Source organism: Heterocephalus glaber, unplaced genomic scaffold (assembly GCF_053883595.1).
Source record: "Heterocephalus glaber isolate CG9 unplaced genomic scaffold, H.glaber_assembly_v1.0 deba00001732, whole genome shotgun sequence".
Lineage (NCBI taxonomy): Eukaryota > Metazoa > Chordata > Mammalia > Rodentia > Bathyergidae > Heterocephalus > Heterocephalus glaber.
The window spans coordinates 735,533-759,049 of record NW_028258443.1 but is presented as its reverse complement, the minus strand read 5'-3'; the positions used below and the strand labels follow the sequence as shown (position 1 = coordinate 759,049).

Genomic DNA, 23,517 nt, shown 5'->3' with positions numbered 1-23,517 from the left:
GATTTCCTCCCACTATTTTTGTCTCCAGTTATGGCCAAAGCCTTTTGTTTTGAATTCTATGTTCAATAGTAAGTTGCAGTTGATTTGCAATTTGAGCACTTGCATGTCCTCTGATGTATAACTTGCTCCCTTTGTAACTGCATGTTTAATTGTAAATTTAAAGCAGCTCCAAGTAGCAGTGAACTCTGATTGATTAGTTTTGATACCAACAAAGTATGAGTAGAGTTTAGTTAGCCAAGAAACAAAGTGTGTTATTCTTGGTAGATACTAGTTTGAGGAAAGAGAAATAAACATGTTCTTCTTGCATGACAGATTTCGGCTTTTTTATTTGAATTGTAACTTAAGCAGTGTTACTTGTAAACCAAGCTACAAACAAAATCGGTTTATATTAATAAACACATATAGCAGAAAAGACTACCACAATTAAATGTAAACTTCAAATGCAAAAATTTAACAGCTTGTTTTTGTCTCTTCTAAGCATTTCAAAACTGAATTACTAAGTTTTTATGCTTACAAGATAATAGCCATATTTTTCTTCAGTTGTGAAGAAAATGTGAAATGCTGATATGGCAATAAGTTCTTTGGAAAGAAATGACTGTGTTAAATTCTTATTTTCACAATGAGAAACTTGCTCTTGAATAATGATTCTAAGTTTTTTACCTTTTTCAGGATTTTCACTAATAGTACTGGCTTCACAGTTTGAAGTAACTTAATACACGCACAGTATAAGTAAAGTGCTTAGAACAGTGCTAAGTGTTAGAACAGTTACATAGGTGTTAGCTGTTGGGGTGGTTGTTTGATTTTTAAATTTATTTATTTAGAGATGAGAGTCTCGCTACATTGCCCAGGGTTGACTCAAACTCCTGGGCTAAAGTGACCCTCCTGCCCAGCCTCCTGAGTAGCTGGCACTATATGCCTGTGCTATCATGCCCCGCTATTATTTTTATTTTTTGAGAGTTTGGGCCTTGAACTCAAAATCCTCCTGCCTCAGCCTCCAAAGTGCTGGGATTACAAGCATGCACCACCATGCCTGGCTCTGGCTACTATTTTTTTTTTTTAAGCAGTGTTCTTTTTCAAGTTTAGACTTAAAACAAATTCCAAAAAAAGGAAAAACCTGCTCCTTTGGAAATAAGCCCCAAACAGTGGCAACCAGTTGATGCTTTTTCTTTTTCTTTAAGTTTGGCTGAAATCTTTCCTTCTTAAGTCATATGTTTCTGGATTGGTTTGGTTTTACCACTAGGCCTGTGCCATCTAACTTTGGGGTCACAAGGAGTTAGCTGTTTGCTGCTGAAAGTCTTTGAGAGAAGGGCAATAAAACTTATAAAAGGAATAAGAAATATATATTCCTCAAAAGAGACTGAAAAAGGTGTCTGGAGTGAGGGTGGATGTTGCTGCCTGCAGAGGACTCCAGGAGTTTGTTCACAGATGATAAAGCAAGTGCTTCCTCAGAACGGAAACAGCACACAACAGTGAACTCATTAGGATCACCGAGGCAGCCTTTGAAAAGATTCATTGAGAAGGCTGCAGCACAGTGGTCCGCCTTGTGCTGTCAACGGTTTCTGAGATTCTTGTTAAGCCAAAGCTTATACTCAAATAGCTTTATCATCCATTCTACCAATGTACTTACTACAGTAGAAAGGAAAATGAAGATTCTCAATTCCTTCTTAACCTTTGAAAAGAAAATTTAAATCCCAAAAGCAGGGGAAGAGACTATGAAACTAAAAATTTGAGCTTAGGTGAAGAAATTTATGAGTATTTAAAAACATGTAGAGCCAGATGTGGTGGTGTATGCTTGTAATATGAGTTACTCAGGAAGCTGAGACAGGAGGATTTGAAGTTTGAGGCTAGCCTGAGCAATTTAAAAAGAGCCTGTCTCATAAAAAAGTCTTTTACTGAGTTCGATCTCTGGTACCAAAAAAAATAGTCTTTTAAGGGCTGGGGATGTATCAGTTACAGAGCATCACTGGCTTCGATCCCCAGTATCATTTAATTTTTTAAAAATGTATTAGGTAGGAATGCAGCTCAGTGACAGGGCATATACTTAATATGCATGAGGCCCAAGGTTCAATTCCTGGCACATGCACACACACACACACACACACACACACACACACTGCAGATCATGTAACTTTGGAAAGACAATTGAAAATTAACAAATTTAATTATAATTTTGTTCATCAGTGCTAAGCATGAAGAGTTTATTGCATTAGGATATTGTATAAGAGAGACATTTCTTTAGGTTTGTTTTTCATTTGAATTATTCCACTTTTCCATGACGTATACAAATTGGATTTATCTTTCAACTGAATTTCTTATCGTTGAAACCATCTAATTTTCAGAAGTCAGTGATGCTTGAAGCAAAAATACTCATAATAAGAAAAGTAACTTTTTATGTCTCATTCTGAGACAATAACTTTTTTGTAATTGCAGTGATTTTGTGGTACATCAGGAATGAGGAAATGCATACCTATCAGATTTTAACTTACTTGATAATGTTTTACTAAACAAAGTAGAGTTCAGAATGAGATAGACTAGAAAAGACTGTCTTTTCCCTGAACAGATACATTCTTATCAAAGGGGAAATTGTGGGGTTAAAATACATTACAGTTAAGGTTTTTCTACACTCCCACGTAGCTGTTTGGTTTTATAATCTTGGCTTGGAAGTTTAAGACAAATCAAATGAAATGAAGGTTGGACTGAAAAAAAATTAGATTGTAAATAAAAATTTTAATAATTGTAAAATTACCTGGACTGCGTGATACTTATTACCGTAAGTAATGGTTGGTATAATGGCCATAGTGGAGGAAAGGTGATTTTTATTGGTTGTATGCAATATTTAGAGGAGTTAATATGTGTGTATGTATATATAGACATAGGTACATATACATACATCAATTCTACAATATTGCTTCTAAAATTACAGGTATAGCACAAAATTTCAGCTCTAAACATTTGATAAGCTTGATTGTATAAAAATTATTGTTTACTATTTTCCTAAATAAAAGTATATTTATAGGCCAGGCTTACTGGTGTATGCCTATAATCTCAGTACTGCAGGAAGCTCAGGCAAGAGGATCTCAAGTTCAAGCCCAGGCTGTACAACTTTGCAAGACCCTATCTAAAATAAAGGCTGGGCTATAGCTCAGTCCAAAGGCCCTGAGTTCGATCCCCAGTACCAGACATGTAAACACACACACACGTTTATAAATCCAAGAAAACTCATGATTTAAAAAATCATTTTGCGCTAGGGCCACTGACCACATACAGCATCTTTTCTACCAGTTATAAAAGGTCACTTTCTCTAGTAGATTAATTACAAAAAGATGCCCTCCTGGAAAGACTAAATATTTAAAGACCTGACACAGTGCTGTGTGAGACTTAGTTGTGTCATGTGATTCAGGTTAGATTTTTCCAACCGGAACTACTCTGTACTGTGACTCCCTTCTGTGAGCATCAGACAAAGGCTATGATGTTCTAGGAGGAGTGTGAGTATGTATTTGTCAGCAACACTAAATGTCTTTGAGTTATTTTGCATTTGTTCAACAAGTTTTCCATTATAGTCTTTCAGTGAGTTCCCTTGAATAGGAGTTCTATATAGCATTGAAAGAAAGTTTTATATAGTTGCTACATCTTGCTTCTATTTGCTAGGCACTGGCTAATTTATCTATGCACATTGATATATAAAGAACAAATTTGGGGGCTAGACAAATTCTAGTATTTAGCAAGTATATAGACACCTTTAGAGTGTCCAAACAATCAAGTGGTTATACCAGAATGTGAATTTTGCTTTGTTACCACAGGCTTTTGTATATTTAGAATGTATAAATTAACTTCCTGAGCCAGGTTTCTTACTGTGAGGAAAAACTGGACACATAAATGGCCAAACAAAACAAGACAATTACTGGAAAACCACTTTTTTTACACCTGTTCTCCATAGTCCTTCTCCATTGTTGCTGCTTTGACTCTCTCCTCTCTCTCTCTCCTCTTCCCTTCCCTCCCTCTCTCTTTTTTCTGCCTCTCTCTCTCCCTCTCTTCCTCCCTCTTTTTTTTCTTTCTTCTTGTGTGTGTGTATGGTACTAGGATTGCACCCAGGCCTTCACACTGAGTTATATCCCCAGCCCTTTTTATTTTGAGACAGGAACTCTTAAGTTGTCAACCAGTCTGAGTGCAAACTTGTAATCCTCTTGCCTCAGCCCTCTAAGTGCTGGGATTACAGGTGTGAGCCACCATTTTTACCTCATGATTCTACAACTTTTGATTGAATGAACTCTCAATGAGCTACTCCATCATACCACAAAGTAGTTTTTTGATGGAGCCATAAATTTTTATCTTGCTTTTCATTAAGAGTTGTGGTTAAATAGGGGAATCCTTGAGCCTTCTCTCTGCAAGAAAAGAATAAAACTGTCCTTCATAGAAAATTAACAGATTTACCTGTGCCTTTAAACCACACTAGTTTTTGGCTTAAAGTAGATTTGATGCATGTAGCACTTACTGTTTTTGACAAGTGTGTGCAGTTGACTTGACACTTCCTCATTACCAGCAGTATTGCACTTGTTTAGCACTGCAAAACTGCAAGCCCATTTTTCATCTTAACACATTTCACCTATGGAAAACAATGTAGGTGGTCAAGATATGAAAGAAAATCAACATGCTTATTTTTGTACCTGATTGAAAATGAATTGTAAGTCAACAAAATTATTTTAATTGATAGATTTTCCAAGAGGTAAAAAGCAGTGATATTGCTAAAACTTTCCGCAAAGCAATCAACAGGAAAGAAGGGATTTGTGCTCTGGGAGGAACTTCAGAGTTGTCCAGCGAAGGAACACAGCATTCGTACTCAGGTAATCAGTGCACTTGCTTTAGGCTATTAGAATGGAATAAGTAAGAGAGTTGCTGTCCTATCGTAGAGGGGCTCCAGACATGTTATTGGGACTGGGACTTATACTGCCATAAAGGCATTGTAGGAACTTCTTATATGGCTTTGTTAGCTTGTAAGACATATGATGTAATACACACAATGATAGACTTTATTACCGATCAGTAATACAAATGAAATTTTTTTAATTTAAAATTTTATTTTATTGGTACAATTTGGGGATACAATATAATGACATTCATCATTGGAAATTTTCACCTTTACATAATCTCTCTTGGTTCTTATTTTTCCCCCTTCCCCTGCCCTCTCTTCAACCCCTCCATCCCTGCCTATTTACAAAGACTTTGTTTCCATTTTTTCATTTTCTCATATTAATTCCATTCCCTTCTTTCCTTTCCCCAACTCCTCCCCCTTCCCCTTCTCTTTTGCCCCTTTTCTTCCTATTTCACATTATCTATTACACTGTTTAGTCCTTATTTACACTTTCACTTTCTCACACTAGAGAAACTATTCGGTATTTACACGTGTGTCCTGTTTATTTCACTTAAGAGTATCGCTTTAATGTGCATCCATTTAGCTATAAATGTCTCTAATTTCTCATTTTTTATGGCTCAGTAGTACTCCATCTTGTAAGAAAGAAATACATATTCTTTATCCAGTCTCCAGTTGATGGGATGCTTCCAAGTTTTAGCTATTACAAATTGTGCTGCTCTGAACATGGGTACACATATATCACTGTGGTATGATTCTTTTAATTCTTTGGGGAAGATACCCAGCAGGGTAATAGCTGGGTCAAATGGGACTTCCAGTCCTAGTTCTTTGAGGCATCTCCATACTGATTTCGACAGTAGTTGCACCAGTCTGCACTCTCACCAACAATGGAGAAGGGTTCCTTTCTCCCCACATCCCCGCCAGCATTTGTTATTGATTGATTTCTTGATAGCAGCCATTCTTTCTGGGGTGAGGTGGAATCTCAGCATTGTTTTCATTTGCATCTCCCAAATGACCAGTGATATTGAACACCTTTTCACATGTTTATTTGCTATTTCTACTTCTTTGTCTGAGAAATGTCTGTTCATTTCAGATGCTCATTTTTGGATTGGGACTTTAAATTTGGGAGGTCTGATTTTTTTTAATTCTTTATAGATTTGAAATAGTAGACCTTTGTCTGAGCAACAGCAGGTGAAGATTTTTTCCCACATTGTGGGTTGTCTCTTCACACTGTTGGTGGTTTCTCTTGCTGTGCAGAAGCATTTTAATAAGAAGAGATCCCACTTGTTGATTTTTGGTGCTAGTTCACAGGCAACTGAGGTTTTGTTCATAAAATCTTTTCTGCACCAATGTCTTCAAGAGTTCTACCTAATCTCTGTTCCAGGCGATTCAGCGTTTCTATTTTAATATTTAGATCCTTAATCTATTTTGATTTTAGTTTAGTGCATGGTGAGAGATATAGGTCTAGTTTTAATCTTTGGCAAGTTGAAACCCAATTTTTCCAGCACCATTTATTCAAGAGGCTATCTTTCCTCCAGTGAGGGTGCTTGGCTCCTTTATTGAAGATGAGATGACTGAGTGTGTCTGGAGTTGTTTCTGCATCTTCTAATCTGTTCCACTGGTCCTCAAGTCTATTTCTTTGCCAGTACCATGCTGTTTCGATACTGTAGTTTCAAGTTGGGGGTTGTGATACCCCCTGCCATGTCTCTGTTACCTAGAATGGCTTTTGCTATTCTGGGTCTGTTCTTGTTCCAAATGAATTTTTGGATTGTTTTCTCAAGGTCCGTGAAGTATGCTGCTGGGATTTCAATTGGGATTGCATTGAATCTATATAACAGTTTTGGAAGTATGGCCATTTTCATTATATTGATCCTTCCTACCCAGGAGCAGGGGATGTCTTTCCATTTTCTGATATCATCTTCAATCTCCCTTTTCAGAGTGATATAGTTTTCAGAGAAGAGGTCTTTGATTTCTTTCGTTAGGTTGATTCCTAAGTATTTCGGTTTTTTGGATGCTATTGTGAAAGGAATTGTTTGCCCTATTTCTGTCTTAGTGAGTCTATTGTTCCTGTTGAGGAATGTTATTGATTTTTGCGTGTTGACCTTGTATCCAGCTACTTGACTGAATTTGGTTATTAAGTCTAGAAGACTTTTGGTGGAGTTCTTGGGGTCTTCTATATAGAGTATCATGTCATCTGCAACTAATGACAATTTGATTTCTTCCTTTCCTACCTTTATTCCTTTTATTTCTTTCTCTTGTCTAACTGCTGTGGCTAATGTTTCCAAAACTATACTGAACAGGAGTGGTCATAGTGGACATCCTTATCTTGCTCGTGATTTTAGTATGAAGGATTTCAGTTTTTGACCATTTAGTATGATATTGGCTGTTTGTTTTTCATAGATGGCTTTATCAGATTGAGGTAGAGACCATCTATTCCAATTTTTTGTAGGGCTTTTATCATAAATATGTGTTGGATTTTGTCAAATGATTTTTCTGCATCTATGGAGATAATCATATGGTTTTTGTCCTTGGCTCTATTAATATAGTGTATTACATTGATTGATTTGCATATGTTAAACCATGCCTGCATCCCTGGGACGAATCCCACTTGGTCAGGGTGTATGATCTTCTAGATAATCTTCTGCATTCTATTTTCCAGTATCTTATTAAAGATTTTTGCATCTATGTTCATTAGTGAGATTGGCCTATAGTTCTCTTTTCAGTTGGGTCTTTCTTTGCTTTGGTGATCAAGATGATGCTTGCTTCCAGGAATGAATTTGGGAGTATTGCTTCCCTTTCAATTTCATTGAAGAGTTTAAACAGTAGTTGCAGTAGTTCCTCTCTAAATGTCTTGTAGAATTCAGCAGTGAAGCCATCAGGACCTGGGCTTTTCTTAGTTGGTAAGTGTTTAATTACGTTTTCAATTTCATTGGTTGGTATTGGGTTGTTAGAATTTTTAGGTCTTCTTTGTTCAACTTTGGTAATTCATATGTATCTAGGAATCTGCCCATTTCTTCTGTGTTGTTCATCTTATTGGCATATAGGTTCTGGAAGTAGGTATTGATGATCCTCTGGATTTCTGCTGGGTCTGTTGTAATTTCACCCTTTTCATTCCTAATTGTATGGATTTGGGCCTTTTCTTTCCTTTTTCTGATAAGGTTGGCTAAGGGTTTGTCAATTTTGTTTATTATTTCGAAGAACCAACTCTTGGCTTCATTGATTTTTTTGTATTGTTCTCTTAGTCTCCATTGCATTGATTTCTCCTCTGATCTTTATAATTTCCTCCCTTGTATCACCTTTGGGTTTGTCCTGCTCTTCTTTTTCCAGAAGCTTGAGGTTCAGCATCATGTTGTTTAATTGGGCTTGCTCTGTTTTCCTAATATGTGTATTCACTGCTATGAATTTCCCTCGTAAGACTGCTTTCATTGCGTTCCATAGATTCCAATATGTTGTATTTTCATTGTCATTTAATTGAAGGAACTGTCTGATTTCTTCTTTAATTTCCTCTGTGACCCATTGGTTATTCAGAAGTGTGTTGTTCAATTTCCATGTATTTATGCAATTTTTGTGGTTTCTTTTGCTATTAATCTCCAATGTCATCGCACTGTGGTCTGATAATATACTGGGGATAACTTCAATTCCTTTCCACTTACATAAACATGTTCTACGAGTGAGTATGTGGTCTATTTTGGAAAACGACCATGTGCAGCTGAAAAGAATGTGTATTCTGATTTTGTGGGGTGGAACACTCTGTAAACGTCTGTTAAGTTCATTTGTTCAAGAGTTCAGTTGAGTTCTAGTATTTCATTACTTATGGTTTGTCTAGTTGATCTATCTGTTTGTGACAGTGGGGTATTGAGGTCCCCCACTACAATTGTATTAGTGCATATATGACTTTTCATGTCCGTTAGTATTTGTTTTATATAGTTGGGCACACTAGTGTTTGGTACATAGATATTTATGATTGTCATCTTTTCCTGTTGGATTGTTCCCTTTACAAGAATGTAGTGTCCTTCTTTGTCTCTCTTAATCAGTGTTGTTTTGAAATCCACTTGATCTGCAAAGAGGATAGCTACTCCTGCTTTTTTGGGGGTTCCTGTCACATAGAGTATTGTTTTCCATCCTTTAACTTTCAATCTATGAGTTTCTTTTTGAGTGAAGTGTGTTTCTTGTATCAAGCATATTGTTGGATCTTGCTTCTTGACCCATTCTGCCTATTTCTTTTGATTGGTGAATTGAGACCATTAACATTGATGGATATAACTGATACGTATTGACTTATCCTTGACATGACATTTTCTTTTTGTTAGATTCTCCCCCTTTACATTTAATTTCTTGCTGCACCCAATGGATTCATTCTGCTGTGCTCCATGGGGTTGTGATCCTCATTGTCTGTTCCTAGGATATTATCTAATATTTTTTGGAGTGCTGGTTTGGTTTTCATGAAGTTCCTAAGGTGCTCTTTGTCATGAAAGTATCTTATTTCTCCATCAATTTTGAAAGATAGTTTTTCAGGGTACATCCATGTGGGTTGGAGGCTGTTTTCCTGTAGGGCTTGGAATATGTCACTCCAAGCTCTTCTTGTCTTGAGGGTTTGCGTTGAGAAGTCTGCTATGATCCTGATAGGCTTTCCTTTGTATGTGAGTTGTTTCTTTTCTCTAACTGCTTGTAGAACTTTGTTCTTCTGTTGGGTTTCTGGAACCTTACCAATTATATGCGGATCTGTAGATTTTTTTTGATCAAGGCTATTTGGAGTCCTGTATGCCTCACTTATCTGCATGCCAAGTTCTTTTCTCCTGCTTGGGAAGTTTTCTGCCATTACTTCTCTGAACAATTTTGTTTTTATGTCATCTGCACTCTCTCCTGTTTCTTCATTGACTCCAATCAGTCTTATGTTATTCTTCTTTGCATTGTCTAGCAGCTGCTGGATTGATTTCTTATGGTCCTCTACAATTTTGAAGCAGTTTTTCTTTTCCTGGTCACTAATTGCAATCTTATCTTTTGTATCTGAAATTCTGTCCTCACATTGGCTCATTCTGCTGTGTAGACTTTCAATGGAGTTTTTAATTTCCTGGAAATCTGTTTGTATCTGTTTTGTGGATTCCATTTGTTTCTTAAAGAATTTTGTAAATAACTTCTCTAAGGGTCAGGTAACCTGCTCTATCCATTAATTTTTTGACTCCTAATTGTTGTGTTGTGTCCAGTCCTGTGGGTTTCCAAAGAAAATAACCACATGTTTATGACACATTAGCTTTTAACACTACCATATAAATATTGTAGACTTTGAAGTTAAAAATTATCCTAAAGTATGAGCTAAATTCTTGTTATTTAACATAATTTTAGAGGAAGAAAAATATGCTTTTGTTAACTGGATAAACAAAGCTTTGGAAAACGATCCTGACTGCAGACATGTTATACCGATGAACCCAAATACCGATGACCTGTTCAAAGCTGTTGGTGATGGAATTGTGCTTTGGTAAGATGTTAGCTTGTTTTATATCCAGATTTCTAAAAGTAGCCTTCCATGTAACTGATAGATTTGTTTCTGGATGCTTGACAGCTTCATCTCAGGAAATCGATGGGAAAATTAACAGGTTCTGCTTTTTTGATTTCATCTCTTAAGTCTGTCCATGAATGTAAAACTCTCAGGTGTAGACTGGGGACATTTTTATAGGGTGAAGTTCTCAGCATCCAATTTCTTGTCTCATTTAGCAAGCAGAACATTACAACTTTGTTGAACTTAAGTGTGTCAGTATCTATTTATTCTGAAGTACTATCTCATCTGAAGAAAAAAAGAGACTACCCACCGGTCCTCACTCTCGAGTGACCTATTTCTGAAAAATGCTTTTGTCACTGCAGCTTCCCCAGAGCCAGCAGTACTGTAGCTTGGCAAAAATGATACAAGATTATCAGCACTTTCCTTTGCTGCTCCTTTTTGCAGAGTCAGTGTAGCAGCACAGTGGTTAAGAGTATGCTTCATAGTCTGTAGGCTTGGTCTCTGTAGCTGTGTGGCCGTGGTCCAATAGTTCACCCCTTTGTATTTCAATTGCCATCTATTATGATCCCCATATTGTTGTATAGGTCAAGCATCCCTAATACAAAAATCTGATCTCTGAAATGCTCCAAAATCTGAAACATTGAGCTTTGACATGACACCACAAGTGAATAATTTCATACTTGACCTCATGGGACAGGTCACAATCAAAATGCGGGTCACTAAAAATATTGTATAAAATTACCTTCTGGGCTGGGGATGTAGCTCAGTTGTATAGTGCTTGCCTGTAATGTGAGAGTCCCTGGGTTTGATCCCCAGCACCATAAAGCATTAAAATAAAAATTTCCTTCAGGCTATATGTATGAGATGTATATGATGAATGAAATTAAATTTGTTTAGACTTGAGTCCAATCCCCAAGATATCTCAGTACACACGCACACACACACACACACACACACACACACACATATATGTAAGAGATATGATCCAGTACTTATAATGATGGGCTTTATTACATGGGGTTCTATATTAATATAAATGTAATTTTTAAAGAATTTTGTAAGTATATATATATTCGAAAATCTGAAACATTTCTGGTCCCAAGTATTTCATAAAAGGTTTGCTTGCTTCACAGCATTAAGTTGCTACCTATAGAGTACTTAGAACAGGGCAATAGATATATTTCAGATGATAGTATAAAATTCCTCTGTTTGCAATAAGGTCATTTTGATTGTTGGAAAAGCTGATTTTAAAAATGTAAGATAGGCCCTTTTTGTCTGTCTATATGCAGTAGAAATAATTTGCCATTTGTTTTAATAGAGATAATCATACAGAACTATTTATTTAATATTTAAACTTTGCACATTTTTTTCTATACAGAATAAAATTTGTCAGGGAAGTATTATAAACAACTAAACTGTTAGAGTCTAACTCTAAAGTTTTTCAAATGAGGCTAAGAATGTCGCTCAGTGGTAAAGCACCTGCTTTGCATGTACAAGGCCATAGATTCCATCCCCAGCACTGCAAAAAATGAAATAAAAATAAATAAGTCTTATCAAATGAGAAATTTCTCTCTAATAAGTCACAGGTTATAGCCTAACTAAACTAGCTTTTTCTTTTCCTCCCTAAATGTAGTGGCTAGCACAGGGTTCAGGCACTCTGTAAGCATCTGGTCACTGGGCCTAGAGCATAGCTCAGTGGCGAAGTACATACTTATTGGCATGCATGAGACCTTGGGTTCAATCCCTAGCACAACAAAGAAAAGAAAAATCTCGAGCTCAACTAATTTTATTGCCTTGTGGATAGATGGTAATTTATAATTGTGATTTATATTATCTAAAAGAGATTTCATTTTCATTGTGGGATTTAACCTGCTTTTAACAATTATTTAGTAAAGTTTTTCTCAGTATGTAGGTTATTCATTCTTTTAAGAGATTGTAAAGAATACTGAAACAAGAAAAATGAGAAAATATGTCCCAATTCTGAGACCTAAGTATTGTAAACATTTTGGTTGGGTTTGTTGTTGATGTTATTGGTGATGGTTGTGGTGGGGATCAAATCCAGGTTCCTAGGCATGCTAGAAAATCGCTCTTTTACTAATATATTCCCAACCCAGGTCTTTTCTTTGTTTTTGTTTCTTGTATTTTGTATGTACAGTTTTTTGTGATCAAAATCACCTATTGAAATTATTTTTAGATTACAAGAAAGATGTCTTACAATATTTATGAGTAGTCTCTAAAAAGTAATCAGTTCTTTTTATTTTTATTTCAGTAAAATGATCAATCTTTCCGTTCCTGATACCATTGATGAAAGAGCAATCAACAAAAAGAAGCTTACACCCTTCATCATTCAGGTATGCATTACTTTCCCCCCTCCTAGTGCACAAACTACTGTTCTAAGGCCTGTTTAACAGACCTGGGCTCTGCACTTTGTGTGTTCTCACTTAATCAGTTCTCCTACAACAGCTCTGAATTTGGGATTATTATCCAGATTTCATAAAGTCAGCTGTGACTCAGGTTTGGGAGCTTGCTTAAGGTTAATATTGGAACTGAGATTCAAACACCAAAACCCTATTCTTCTCATCATATAATGTGCTCAAACATTGCAAAATTAAGCAAAAACATTTACACTCTTAATTAACTGGCTTGCTTAGGGAAGGGATTATTTTTCCTTTCTATCAAGTATTAAGACTGTTAGCAAAATTTCCTCAGATAAGAACACCTCTTGGCATGTGGAGATTGATAGCTTTTAGAACTTGGGTATATGCCTTACTGTTAGAGTCTCTTTGGGCATTTTTAGTAGTATGACACTCTGTTCACAAGCATATATTTACTTTGGTTTCAGCCCTTTCCTTTAGTGTCAGCATACTTCAGAAAGGAACAAATAAAAATACTAACTTCCCATGGAATTCTGAAAAAGATAATAGCAACAAGACAGAGATTTGCTTTAGCTATGCTATTTAACACTCAAGTCTGGAATTTGTTTTCTGTGAATTATATAGGGGTGAAATATAGGATGTTCATTTTCTCATTGAGGGCTATTTTCAGTGAAGGGAGAAGTAGACTACAAAAAAATGGAAAGGTCAAGAAGCGAATACATAATTTGCCTGTCTTACAGGAAAACTTGAATTTGGCACTGAACTCTGCTTCTGCCATTGGGTGTCATGTTGTGAATATTGGTGCAGAGGATTTGCGGGCTGGGAAACCTCATCTGGTTTTGGGACTGCTTTGGCAGATCATTAAGATCGGTTTGTTCGCTGACATTGAATTAAGCAGGAATGAAGGTAATAAAGCACAGTCATTATTTCAAAAGTTGTTTATTGGTTATTTTTTCTAGCCATGCAGACTGTTGAACTTTCACTTAATTGAGATGATTAGATGATAACTAGGATTAACATAAGGTAATGCTTTAGAGTTATTCAAGAAAACAGCCTAATTATAATTCTCTTCTTTAGTGGTAATTAACATTTGTCTGGCCCTTTAAATTTTATTTTACATTAAATATACAAAAGCACAGAGAGGTTAATGACTTTTTCTTTTTTTTTTTTTTTTTTTTTGGTTAATGACTTTTTCGAGGTCCCCAAACTTGATATCCTTTGCTACTCTCTCCACACAACCTCTACTCTGTCACCATATTCAGCTCCACCATTGTGTGTTAAATTCTTTTCTTTTGTTTGTTCTTGGGTGTTTTTTTTTTTAGATTAGTGGGTTTCATTTTGGCAGATTCATACATGCACGTAACATACTTTGATCATTTCTCCCCCATAATCCTCCTTGCCCTATCCTTCACTGCCATGAGACATTTTAGGGGGGATTTCAATTCATATATTTTGCTCATATCCATCCACCCTATTACCTGCCCTTGTACCTCTCCTCCTCCCTCTTATTCCCTTCTTGTCTAATAGTAGTCTCCTTTCTACTTCCTTGTCAGTTACTTTTAATACCTTTCCTATTCTATCACAAATTTAGACCTCATCCAAAATTTTCTAACCTACTCTTGATGGTTCTAACCATTCCTGAACCACCAAAAACATTATCCTTTTTATAGCATAGATTTTTGTGTCACACATTGATTTATAGGATGTATACATATATGCAATAAAATTGTTATTGGGTTCTTGGAAGTACTATATCACTCTCTCCCTATAAAGTTTTAAATGTCAACTGGTACCAGGTTTGCCTGGCATATGCAAGACCCTGGATTTGATCCTTGGCACTGTGCAAAAGAAGAAAAAATGTTAAGCACCGCTCTAAATACTCATATTTTATTCCACAGGTCTCTAGCATCACATCTCAATACTCAGTTACTTTTGGGAAAGAGTATATACTTGAGAGTCTCGGTACTTTCAAGATATCATGCCTGCTGAGTATTATTTTGCACCTTTACACATTATAGGGTTTGTGGGGGTTTTTTGCACTTTCAAGCCATTGTTACTTTTACATTTTCAATCCTGTGTTTCTCCTTTGTTCGTGTTTTGCTTTTTGAGACCGGGTCTTGCTATTTTGCCTGGTCTGGTCTTGAACTCTTGGATTCAAGTGATCCTCCAAGTAGTTGGACGGCAGGTGCATACTTCTCACCCTGCACTAATGCCCTACTTGTAAGTGAATAAAATTGTTCTAATTGCTAGCTTTCTTCACAGTGGTGTTAGTCTTGCTTAAATGAGTTAAAGGAAAGGGGAAACAACATAAAATGACATTGACTCATGTAGTAAATCAACTGCATAGGCATTGGGCTATAGGGGCTCTGGGTAAGTGGCCATGTTGTCTCTACTCTAGCTTAAATCCCTGAGCACTACAATAACAGGCATCCACCAGAGATGACATTTTCTTATCTAGGTATTACTTGGACCTCTTCAGAAATTAGACAGGTTCATTCTTGTCCAGTATTAATCCCCCTTCATTTTATAGTCCAATATTCATAAGGACTATACATTTTCTTAAAATTGTGTTTAAATTTAGTTAGTTCTCTATGTGAGTACCCAACAAGCTTTTACCCATTACCTATGGGATGGTTTACAAAATAAAAAAAAGAAGAAGAAGAAAGCAAAGCTCGGCTTTGGAGCCAGGAATATAACTCAGTGCCAGAATGTATGTTTTGCATGTGTGAGACCACCAGTTCAATCCCCAGTGCCATGAAAAGAAAAACTAAAAAAGACTGGTTTCTTCCACACACAGAATTCAACAAAAACAAAATTATCTAGCAACCCTCCTTTTAAAATAGGTTCAACTACCTGCTGCACAAGTGCAAGGACCCAAGTTTAATCCCCAGTACCAAAAGAAAAAAAAAAGAATAAAATAGGTTCAACTTGACTGATTAACTATGCTTAAATATAAATAAGAAAAACTTATGTAAACAGATAACAAGGTAAAAGACATTAAACTTACAGTCTATAGCATTATTTGGTATTCGGAATGTGAAGAATAATAAAAGAAAAAATAAATATATAACTTACATATTTACTGTGCATTCTCATAATACCATGTCTCGGTATCACCTTGTTAAGTAATTATCTACACATCTATTTATCTTTTGATTAGACTGAGTAGCTTGCAACCAGGAAATATGTCATACTAATTCTTGCATCTCTTTTACTTCACACAGTGTCAAAAGACAGTGAACTTGCCATGGCCATTATCATATCATGTATTGATTGTGGGATTTTTTTCCTTTCCAGCATTGGCTGCTTTACTTCGAGATGGTGAGACTTTGGAAGAGCTTATGAAATTGTCTCCAGAGGAGCTTCTGCTTAGATGGGCAAACTTCCATTTGGAAAACTCAGGCTGGCAAAAAATCAACAACTTTAGTGCTGACATTAAGGTAACTAGCAAAGCACAGTGACATCTTTGAGGGGTATAATGGCTTGGGGATTTTATCCCATCATAACACAAAGAAAATCACCAAGCCTGATTGGTCCTTGGCCCTGATGACAGATTTTTTTTCTACTTAGTTGTATTTATTTATGTTGCAAAGGTAGAAATGGAACCCGGGCCTTGTGCATGCTAAGCAAGCACTCTATCACTGAGCTATATCCCCAGCCCTGCCCATAGTAAATTTTAGTATAGAAGTAGAGCCAAGTAAGGAGCAAGAGCACTAGTCTGTCACATTTTGTGGAAAAGGGAAAGTATTGCAGTGCTGATTTTCTATATTCTGACTACTGTTGAAAAGAGAATTTAAAAGAATAGAACATGACTGTCTACTCCTAATTGTCTTTCCAAAGCTTCATTGTGCCTGTTAGTAAAAACCTAGGAGGAGAAGGACCTCAATGTCCCTGTCACACATGCCGCCACCACCACACACGCACCTCCATGGTGCCAGGGATCAAATACGGGGCCTTCACACTGAGCTACATCCCTCGGTCCTTTTTCACTTTTTATTTGACACAGTCTTGCTAAGTCACTAAGTTGCCTGGGCTGAGCTTGAACTTGCGATCATCTTGCCTCAGCCACCGAGAGTGCTAGGATTCCTGTCACCTTTCTTATTTCGTGTCTGTCTTGTCATATATGCCTACTTTTTTTTTTTTTTGGTACCAGGGATCCAACTCAGGACCTTGCGCTTGTGAGGCTGGCAGCGGCACCACTGAGCTAAATCCCTAGCCCAGTATATGCTTACTTTTAATGTTTCATTCCTTGAGGGAGTGCTGAGAGCTTCTTTATGTCTGTTTTTCCTACCTCAGCCCCTGCACTGGTACCTTGCCACTAAAACCTACCTCTAACACAGTACCTGCCACATAAAAGTCCCTCAAGCCAGCTGTCTGCTGTCATTGTGCATGTCTGTAATCCCAGCACTCTGGGAGGCTGAGGCAGGAGGATTACAAGTTTCAGCCCAGCCTAGGCAACTTAGCAACTTAGTAAAACCTTGTCTGAAAATTTTTAAAAGGCTGGGGATGTAACTCAATGCAAAAGCCCTGGGTTCAATCCCCAGTATCATAAAACATTTTTTAAAACCCTTCACATATTTCTTGTGTCAAATTGAATTCTGGCACTCATTACTCATCATAATGCCTTTTGCTTCTCATACAAAAAGAGGCTGAATTGCCATAGGAAATACAGTTGACTCTCTGCATCCTTGAGTTCCGCATCCATTGATTGACTATTGGAGGTGGAGGTTACATCTGTACTAAACATGTAGACATTTTTTCTTGTCGTTATTCCCTAAATAATACAATAGAATAACTACTTGCACTGCATTTGCATTGTATCTAATACATGATTTAAAGTGTATGAGAGCCCAAGCCTAATGGCACACCCTGTAATACCAGCAATCTGGGAGGCTGAGGTAGGAGGATGGCAAGTTCAAGCCCAGCCTGGGAAATTTAATCACTTAGCAAGACCCTGACTCAAAATAAAATAAAAAAAAATAAATGGCTGGAGTGGGGGGTGGATTTAGCTCAGTGGTTCCACCTCCTGCCTCACAAGTGCAAGGTCCCGAGTTTGATCCTTGGTACCAAAAAAAAAAAAATACCTAGGATGTAGGTCAGTGCAAATGCCCTGGGTTCAATCCTCAGTACTTCAATAAATAAAATGAAGTATATGATGTGCTTACTGCACCATTTTACATAAGAGGCCTTCTCAGATTTTTGTGTCCTCAGGACAGGGGGAAGGAGTTGTCCTGGTACCAGCCCCCCACAATGCTAAAAGGGAACTGTGTGGTTCAATTTTCAACTCTTAAAACTCCAGATGTGAAGACACATGGAACTAACTTGAGGTTTTTGTTTTTGTCTTTGGCAGTAGTGAGAATCAAACCCAGGGTTGCTCTACCATTGAGCTACATCCTCCTACATCTGCAGCCCTTCTTTGTGTTTTATTTTAAGACAGGGTCTTGCTGAGTTACCCAGGATGACCTCAAACCTGTGATCCTCTTGCCTCAGACTTGCAAGTAGCTGGGATTCCAGGTGTGCATCATTAGCACAAGGCAACCTTGAGTATCTTTACCAGAGTTCTCTGACCAATAGTGCTATGAAAACAATATCCTATGATCTTATCAACTTGTCCAGTGCTGAGAGGAAGCAATGAGATACTTACTGTACTGATTTTATCAGTGAAAATTAAGGATTCTTCGTATCAACTCTCTTAACTTATCCAACGTGCTTAATGCTTCTTGCATTACATGAACTCCTGAAAACCATTTATAAATGGAATTCATGTGCTGGGGTATATTTTAAATATGCAAGATGAAATCTATTTTTAAAATAAAGCCTGCTTTGAATATTTGTAAAAAGCAAAGAGTGTTTTGATAACGTGAAAATGAATTTCCAATTTATTTATATTCAAATTCAAATTTTCCCCTAAGCGTCAAATGCCTTTCAGGGTAGTAAATACAGACTCTGCTGCATCTGCTCTTCACCTGTTTTTCTCAAATTTATAGGATTAAATTATAAACTGTTCATGTACCTTCAGTGAGTGAGTAGACGTGAAGGCACTGCACAGCTGCAGTGTGCTCTTCCTTAGAGGGGTAACCCCTGTGCCCCCTAATGATAGGATCTGGGCTGGCATTTTATGAATTGCCCTGAAAAGACTTTCACCCAATGATTTTCCCCAATCTTTTTTTTTCTCCTCTATTGAGGACTGAACCCAGGGCTTCACACGTGTTAGGCAAGTGTTCTGCCACTAAGCTACATCCCCAACCCTGTTTTCTGCATCCCACCCCCCTTACCGGGGATCGAACTCAAGACCTTGCACTTGCCAAGCAGGCATGGCACCACTGAGCTACATCCTGGCCTTTTCCTCAGTCTTAAAATCATTTATGGCACCGAATTTCAAACTCTCTTCATAGCGTTGAAAGAGCAGCAGCTTCCTGGGAAGCTGCCAAAAATGTCTAGGGTTAGCTGCAGTAACCCACATACTGAGAGGAACTCCCCAGGGGATTAAGATGCACACAGTCTTTGGACTTTACTGTGAGAAACATTCTTTTATAGCCTATTTGTATTTCAAAGCCCAGTAATAGAAAACTGACACTGCTCTACAGGTGATCTTAGACAGGGCAGGATTACGTCATCCTGTCTTAAGTGCTTGTCCTCTAGTATTTCAGACAGGCAGAATTTTACTTGATGCCTGCATTTGTGCTAATACAATGTATTCAGTGGAATTTCCATGCAGCCTATTTCAACCATCCGACCCCCAATATGAGCTGCTTCACTTTGTCTTATGTATTCAAGAGTCCAGGAACTTAAAAAGAGAGGCCTGATGCTGTGGATACATTGCTCAGTGGTAGAGTTGCCTAGCATGTGTGAGGCCCTAGGTTCCATTCCCCTCACTGCATAGGGTTGGGGCCCAGAGAATGGGGGTGGAGGGCTTGTTTTGTTAAGTATATTCCAGTCTTAAAAGGTTAAATGTTATTTTAACAACTAAAGTGTTTCTCATTTAAGACATATCATTTAAGACAGTTAAGAAATGTCATTTATAATTAAATATACCTTTGAACCTAGCAGATCTCTTCTCCATAGGTTAAGGTATATACTGTGTTCTGTAATGATATAACCTGTTTATTTTCTCTTTTCCTATGCTTCCTGGATTTCTGCTCCACTACTTTTTCATGCTTATTTTATCATTCAAGCTTGTTGACTTCAGTAATTCGGTGAAGGTACAGAAATGTTTATTAGCACTTTTTTGTATCAATGACTTTAATAAGTTGTAAAGTCATGTCAAAATCTAGCTCATCTATACTTGAGACAGAAATACGGCCAAATAGATGGACTTTGCTGGGGAAAAGATGTTACATTAGGAGATAAGGACTTGTGCCTTATATTTTCACCAAATCTGATGCAAATATCCTTCCAACATGACACAATAGGAGACATTGATTCTTTGTAAAGTGATCTCACTGACATTTTCAATTCATTTGTAGGATTCCAAAGCCTATTTCCATCTTTTGAATCAAATTGCACCAAAAGGACAAAAGGAAGGTGAACCACAGATAGATATTAACATGTCAGGTTTCAACGTAAGTATAGATGCTCTTGAATTCTGTAGGCTTACAAAATTATTGTTTATTTCTTAAAAATTTAATAATTTTTTTAACTACATGTAGTGATGTTGAACATTTTAAGCATTATTTTTTTAAAATATTACTGTACATATAACTCAGGAAAAAATAACTTTTTTGATAGTTTATTAGTGAGTTTCATAATTGTGCTATTGATTTATATGGATGACATAAACCAGTCAAAGTCAAGCATGGGGAAATAAGCACTAGAGACTAGCCTTTTTCCATATGGATTATAATAACCAATTTAATGATTATATATTCATATCTGTATCTGTAATATTCCTGTGTTTGAATATGTTTACAAAATCTTGATCCATGTAATCCAATTGGGGAAATTACTGTCTCCTGGTTGTTACTAATTTGTTCTGTGACTTTGGACAAGTTACTTCCTAAAATTGGATCTCACTTTGCCTATCAGTAAAGGAATTGCACTAGACTGTTTAGTCCCAAGGTTTTAGCATTCTTTGTTTCTCTGTACCCATTAGATAAAAAAATGCATTCTACTAATTAACAAAGTGCATACATGTATCTTATCATGATAGAATTAAGTGGATTACATTGACTTAACCATTTTGCTCTGCCCTTACCAAAACTAAATTTGTACCTGACTTATGTGCTTATATTTCTGTCTGTATGTTAAATGGAAAACTCTGGCCTGGGACACTCTTGGTAGGTCAGGTGCTCCTATGCCTGGGTGAACAGCACCAGTATATTAATCGACCCTAATTCTGATGCAACCCTTCTCCTGCCAATGGTCCATAAGTGAGCTGTCTAAAACACCCCTTTCTTTGTGTCTTCTCTCCTCACAGTCCTTTAAAGATTCTTCCACTGACTCTAGAATTCAGTCTAAAATACTCTGCTTAGCTTTAAGGCCCTACACAATCTTGATCCATTTCTCTTAGCTAGTGCTATTTTCCATAAGTTTGTACTCGTCAAACCTCCCTTCCCACCACAATCCGGATGCCTCAGTCTTCTCCAAACATTTCATTTACTTCTGAGCCTCTGTTCATACTTTTCCCTTGTTTTTCAGTGTCTTTTTTCAGTCGTACACCCTCTTTACAACCTAATCTTAAAATGTGAACAGTTTTAACTTTTTTCATTTCTTTCTTCTTTCTAAACACATATTTCTGATCTAGCTTTTTGCTTGATGCAATTTGGTATAAGATGTAATCCTGAGTTAAATGTACTCAGTATTTAGATGTGCTTGGGTGCCATCTATGGTATTTTAAAGGTATTGCACATCCTAATGAGCCTGCTTTTTTTTGCATTCAAAACAATTTTATAAGTACCATGTGTTGGTTCATAGAAGGTCGAATTGTATGTCCAAGACTATGATTGTATGGAAAGCTTCCATATTTTTAGTATGGCCTTTTAAAAATGTCTTCTATTTTACTTCAACAGGAAACAGATGATTTGAAGAGAGCTGAAAGTATGCTTCAACAGGCAGATAAATTAGGTTGCAGGCAGTTTGTTACCCCTGCTGATGTTGTCAGTGGAAACCCTAAACTGAATTTAGCCTTTGTGGCTAACCTGTTTAATAAATACCCAGCGCTAACTAAGCCAGAGAACCAGGATATTGACTGGACTCTATTAGAAGGTAATAAAGATGTTCAAATTCTTTTCTTTTTCTTTTTTTTTTTTCCAGACAGGCCCTCACTATGTAGTTCAGGCTGGCCTTGAACTCACTATGTAGCCCAAGCTGGCCTCGAACTTGCAGCGGTCCTCCTGCCTCAGCCTCCTGATACTAAGATTACAGGCGTGTACCACCACACTTGCTGAGTTTTTCAAATTCTGATATGTGGGCTAAAGAGTAGAAATATAGAGGCCATAATGATGTCATAATTTGACCTGAAGAAATTTCCTCATCCACTTTGCTCTAGCAAGTTTCTACTAGAAGTAAACACAGTGCTGAATGAAAACTGGCAACTGCTGGAAAGAGATGATACAAATGAACTTTTACAATAAAGTAGAGTGGGTTGGGGGAGTAGCTCAGTGATTGAGCACTTACCTACCATGTACAAGCAAGGCCCTGGGTTGAATGCCCAGCACCGCTGAAAAAATAAAACTTAAAAAAGAAAGGTAAAATAGTCTAGGATCACTTAATATAAGGCCATTTGGTAAACCTCTGTTATTGTTTTAATGTTTAGGGTTCGACCTCTTTTTAAACCTCTCACCAGAAAAATCCACATATACATTTCAATTTGACGAGTATGTTTTTAGTATTAATGTTTCATTCATCCACAGTCAAACTGACAAAAAAACAAATGCTAGCCTATGGCAATTATTTAAATTTGAGACAGGCAGAGTTTGCCTATTTCACATTATATTTGCATGAAGTGTAGTATATAAAAATTAACAAATGCAAATTGTAGGTCAGTGAGTGTCTTTATAAAATCTTAAATTTTGTGCTTTTGAAGCTTTTTTTTTTTTTGGTAGTCCTGGGGATGGAACCCACCCTTGCATAAGCTGAGCAAGTGCTCTACCACTGGGCTATACCTTCATCCCCAGAAGCTTCAAGTAATCTGTTACTTTAATATAAACTTGTAGAAGTAGTAATCATGTGTAGCTTGGTATTTTTTAAATGAGTTGAAGAAAAACATACATTAATATAAATATAAATTCATACGATCATAGCAAAGTTTTAAAAATATAAACTAAACTGATAACATCAGTTACTATGAGGTATGCAGATTTGAGGAGATATTGGAAAAAGATTAGAAGAGAGCAGATTATTTAGTTTATAAATGTCTGTGGGGCTGGGGATATACCTTAGGAGTAGAGTGTTTGCCTAGCATTCTCTTGTATAGTTTTTTTTTTTGGAACCGGGGATCAAACTTGAGACCTTGTGCTTGTGTGGCAGGCACTGGAACCACTGAGCTAAATCCCCGGCTTGCCTAGCATTCTCAAGGGCCTAAGTTTGAGCACCACCAAAAAGAAAACGAAAAAAGCACATAAAGCTAAATGGCTTAAGTGTTTAGAATATGATTATATTTTTAAATTTTAATGTAAATGTAGAAAACTTTTTAAAAACATGAATATAGAAAGAATATATCTAGAAGGAATACTTGGGTATTCATACTGGAGAATACTTGTCAATTAGAATAGAGCAGATAAAATAAACATACATAAGTTATATGCACATATGAAAAGTGTTTAGTGAATGAAAACATT

At 36.8% G+C, this 23,517-nt stretch overlaps 1 protein-coding gene across 11 annotated transcripts in view; it reads left to right on the top strand.

The window, feature by feature from the left end:
* Window positions 1-23,517, top strand: part of Pls3 (plastin 3) — a 96,403-nt gene that overhangs the window by 67,227 nt on the left and 5,659 nt on the right. For 6 of the 11 annotated variants that reach the window (XM_004874791.2, XM_087199916.1, XM_087199917.1 and 3 more), the window contains 7 exons: window positions 4,712-4,841; window positions 10,211-10,343; window positions 12,634-12,715; window positions 13,480-13,645; window positions 16,037-16,179; window positions 20,206-20,301; window positions 21,748-21,943. In XM_004874791.2, coding sequence (XP_004874848.1) covers window positions 4,712-4,841; window positions 10,211-10,343; window positions 12,634-12,715; window positions 13,480-13,645; window positions 16,037-16,179; window positions 20,206-20,301; window positions 21,748-21,943 — 946 coding nt within the window. Of the gene's footprint in view, window positions 1-4,711; window positions 4,842-10,210; window positions 10,344-12,633; window positions 12,716-13,479; window positions 13,646-16,036; window positions 16,180-19,914; window positions 19,942-20,205; window positions 20,302-21,747; window positions 21,944-23,517 lie in introns of all 11 variants that reach the window. The other 5 variants (XM_004874789.2, XM_087199911.1, XM_087199912.1 and 2 more) reach the window with 1 other exon arrangement.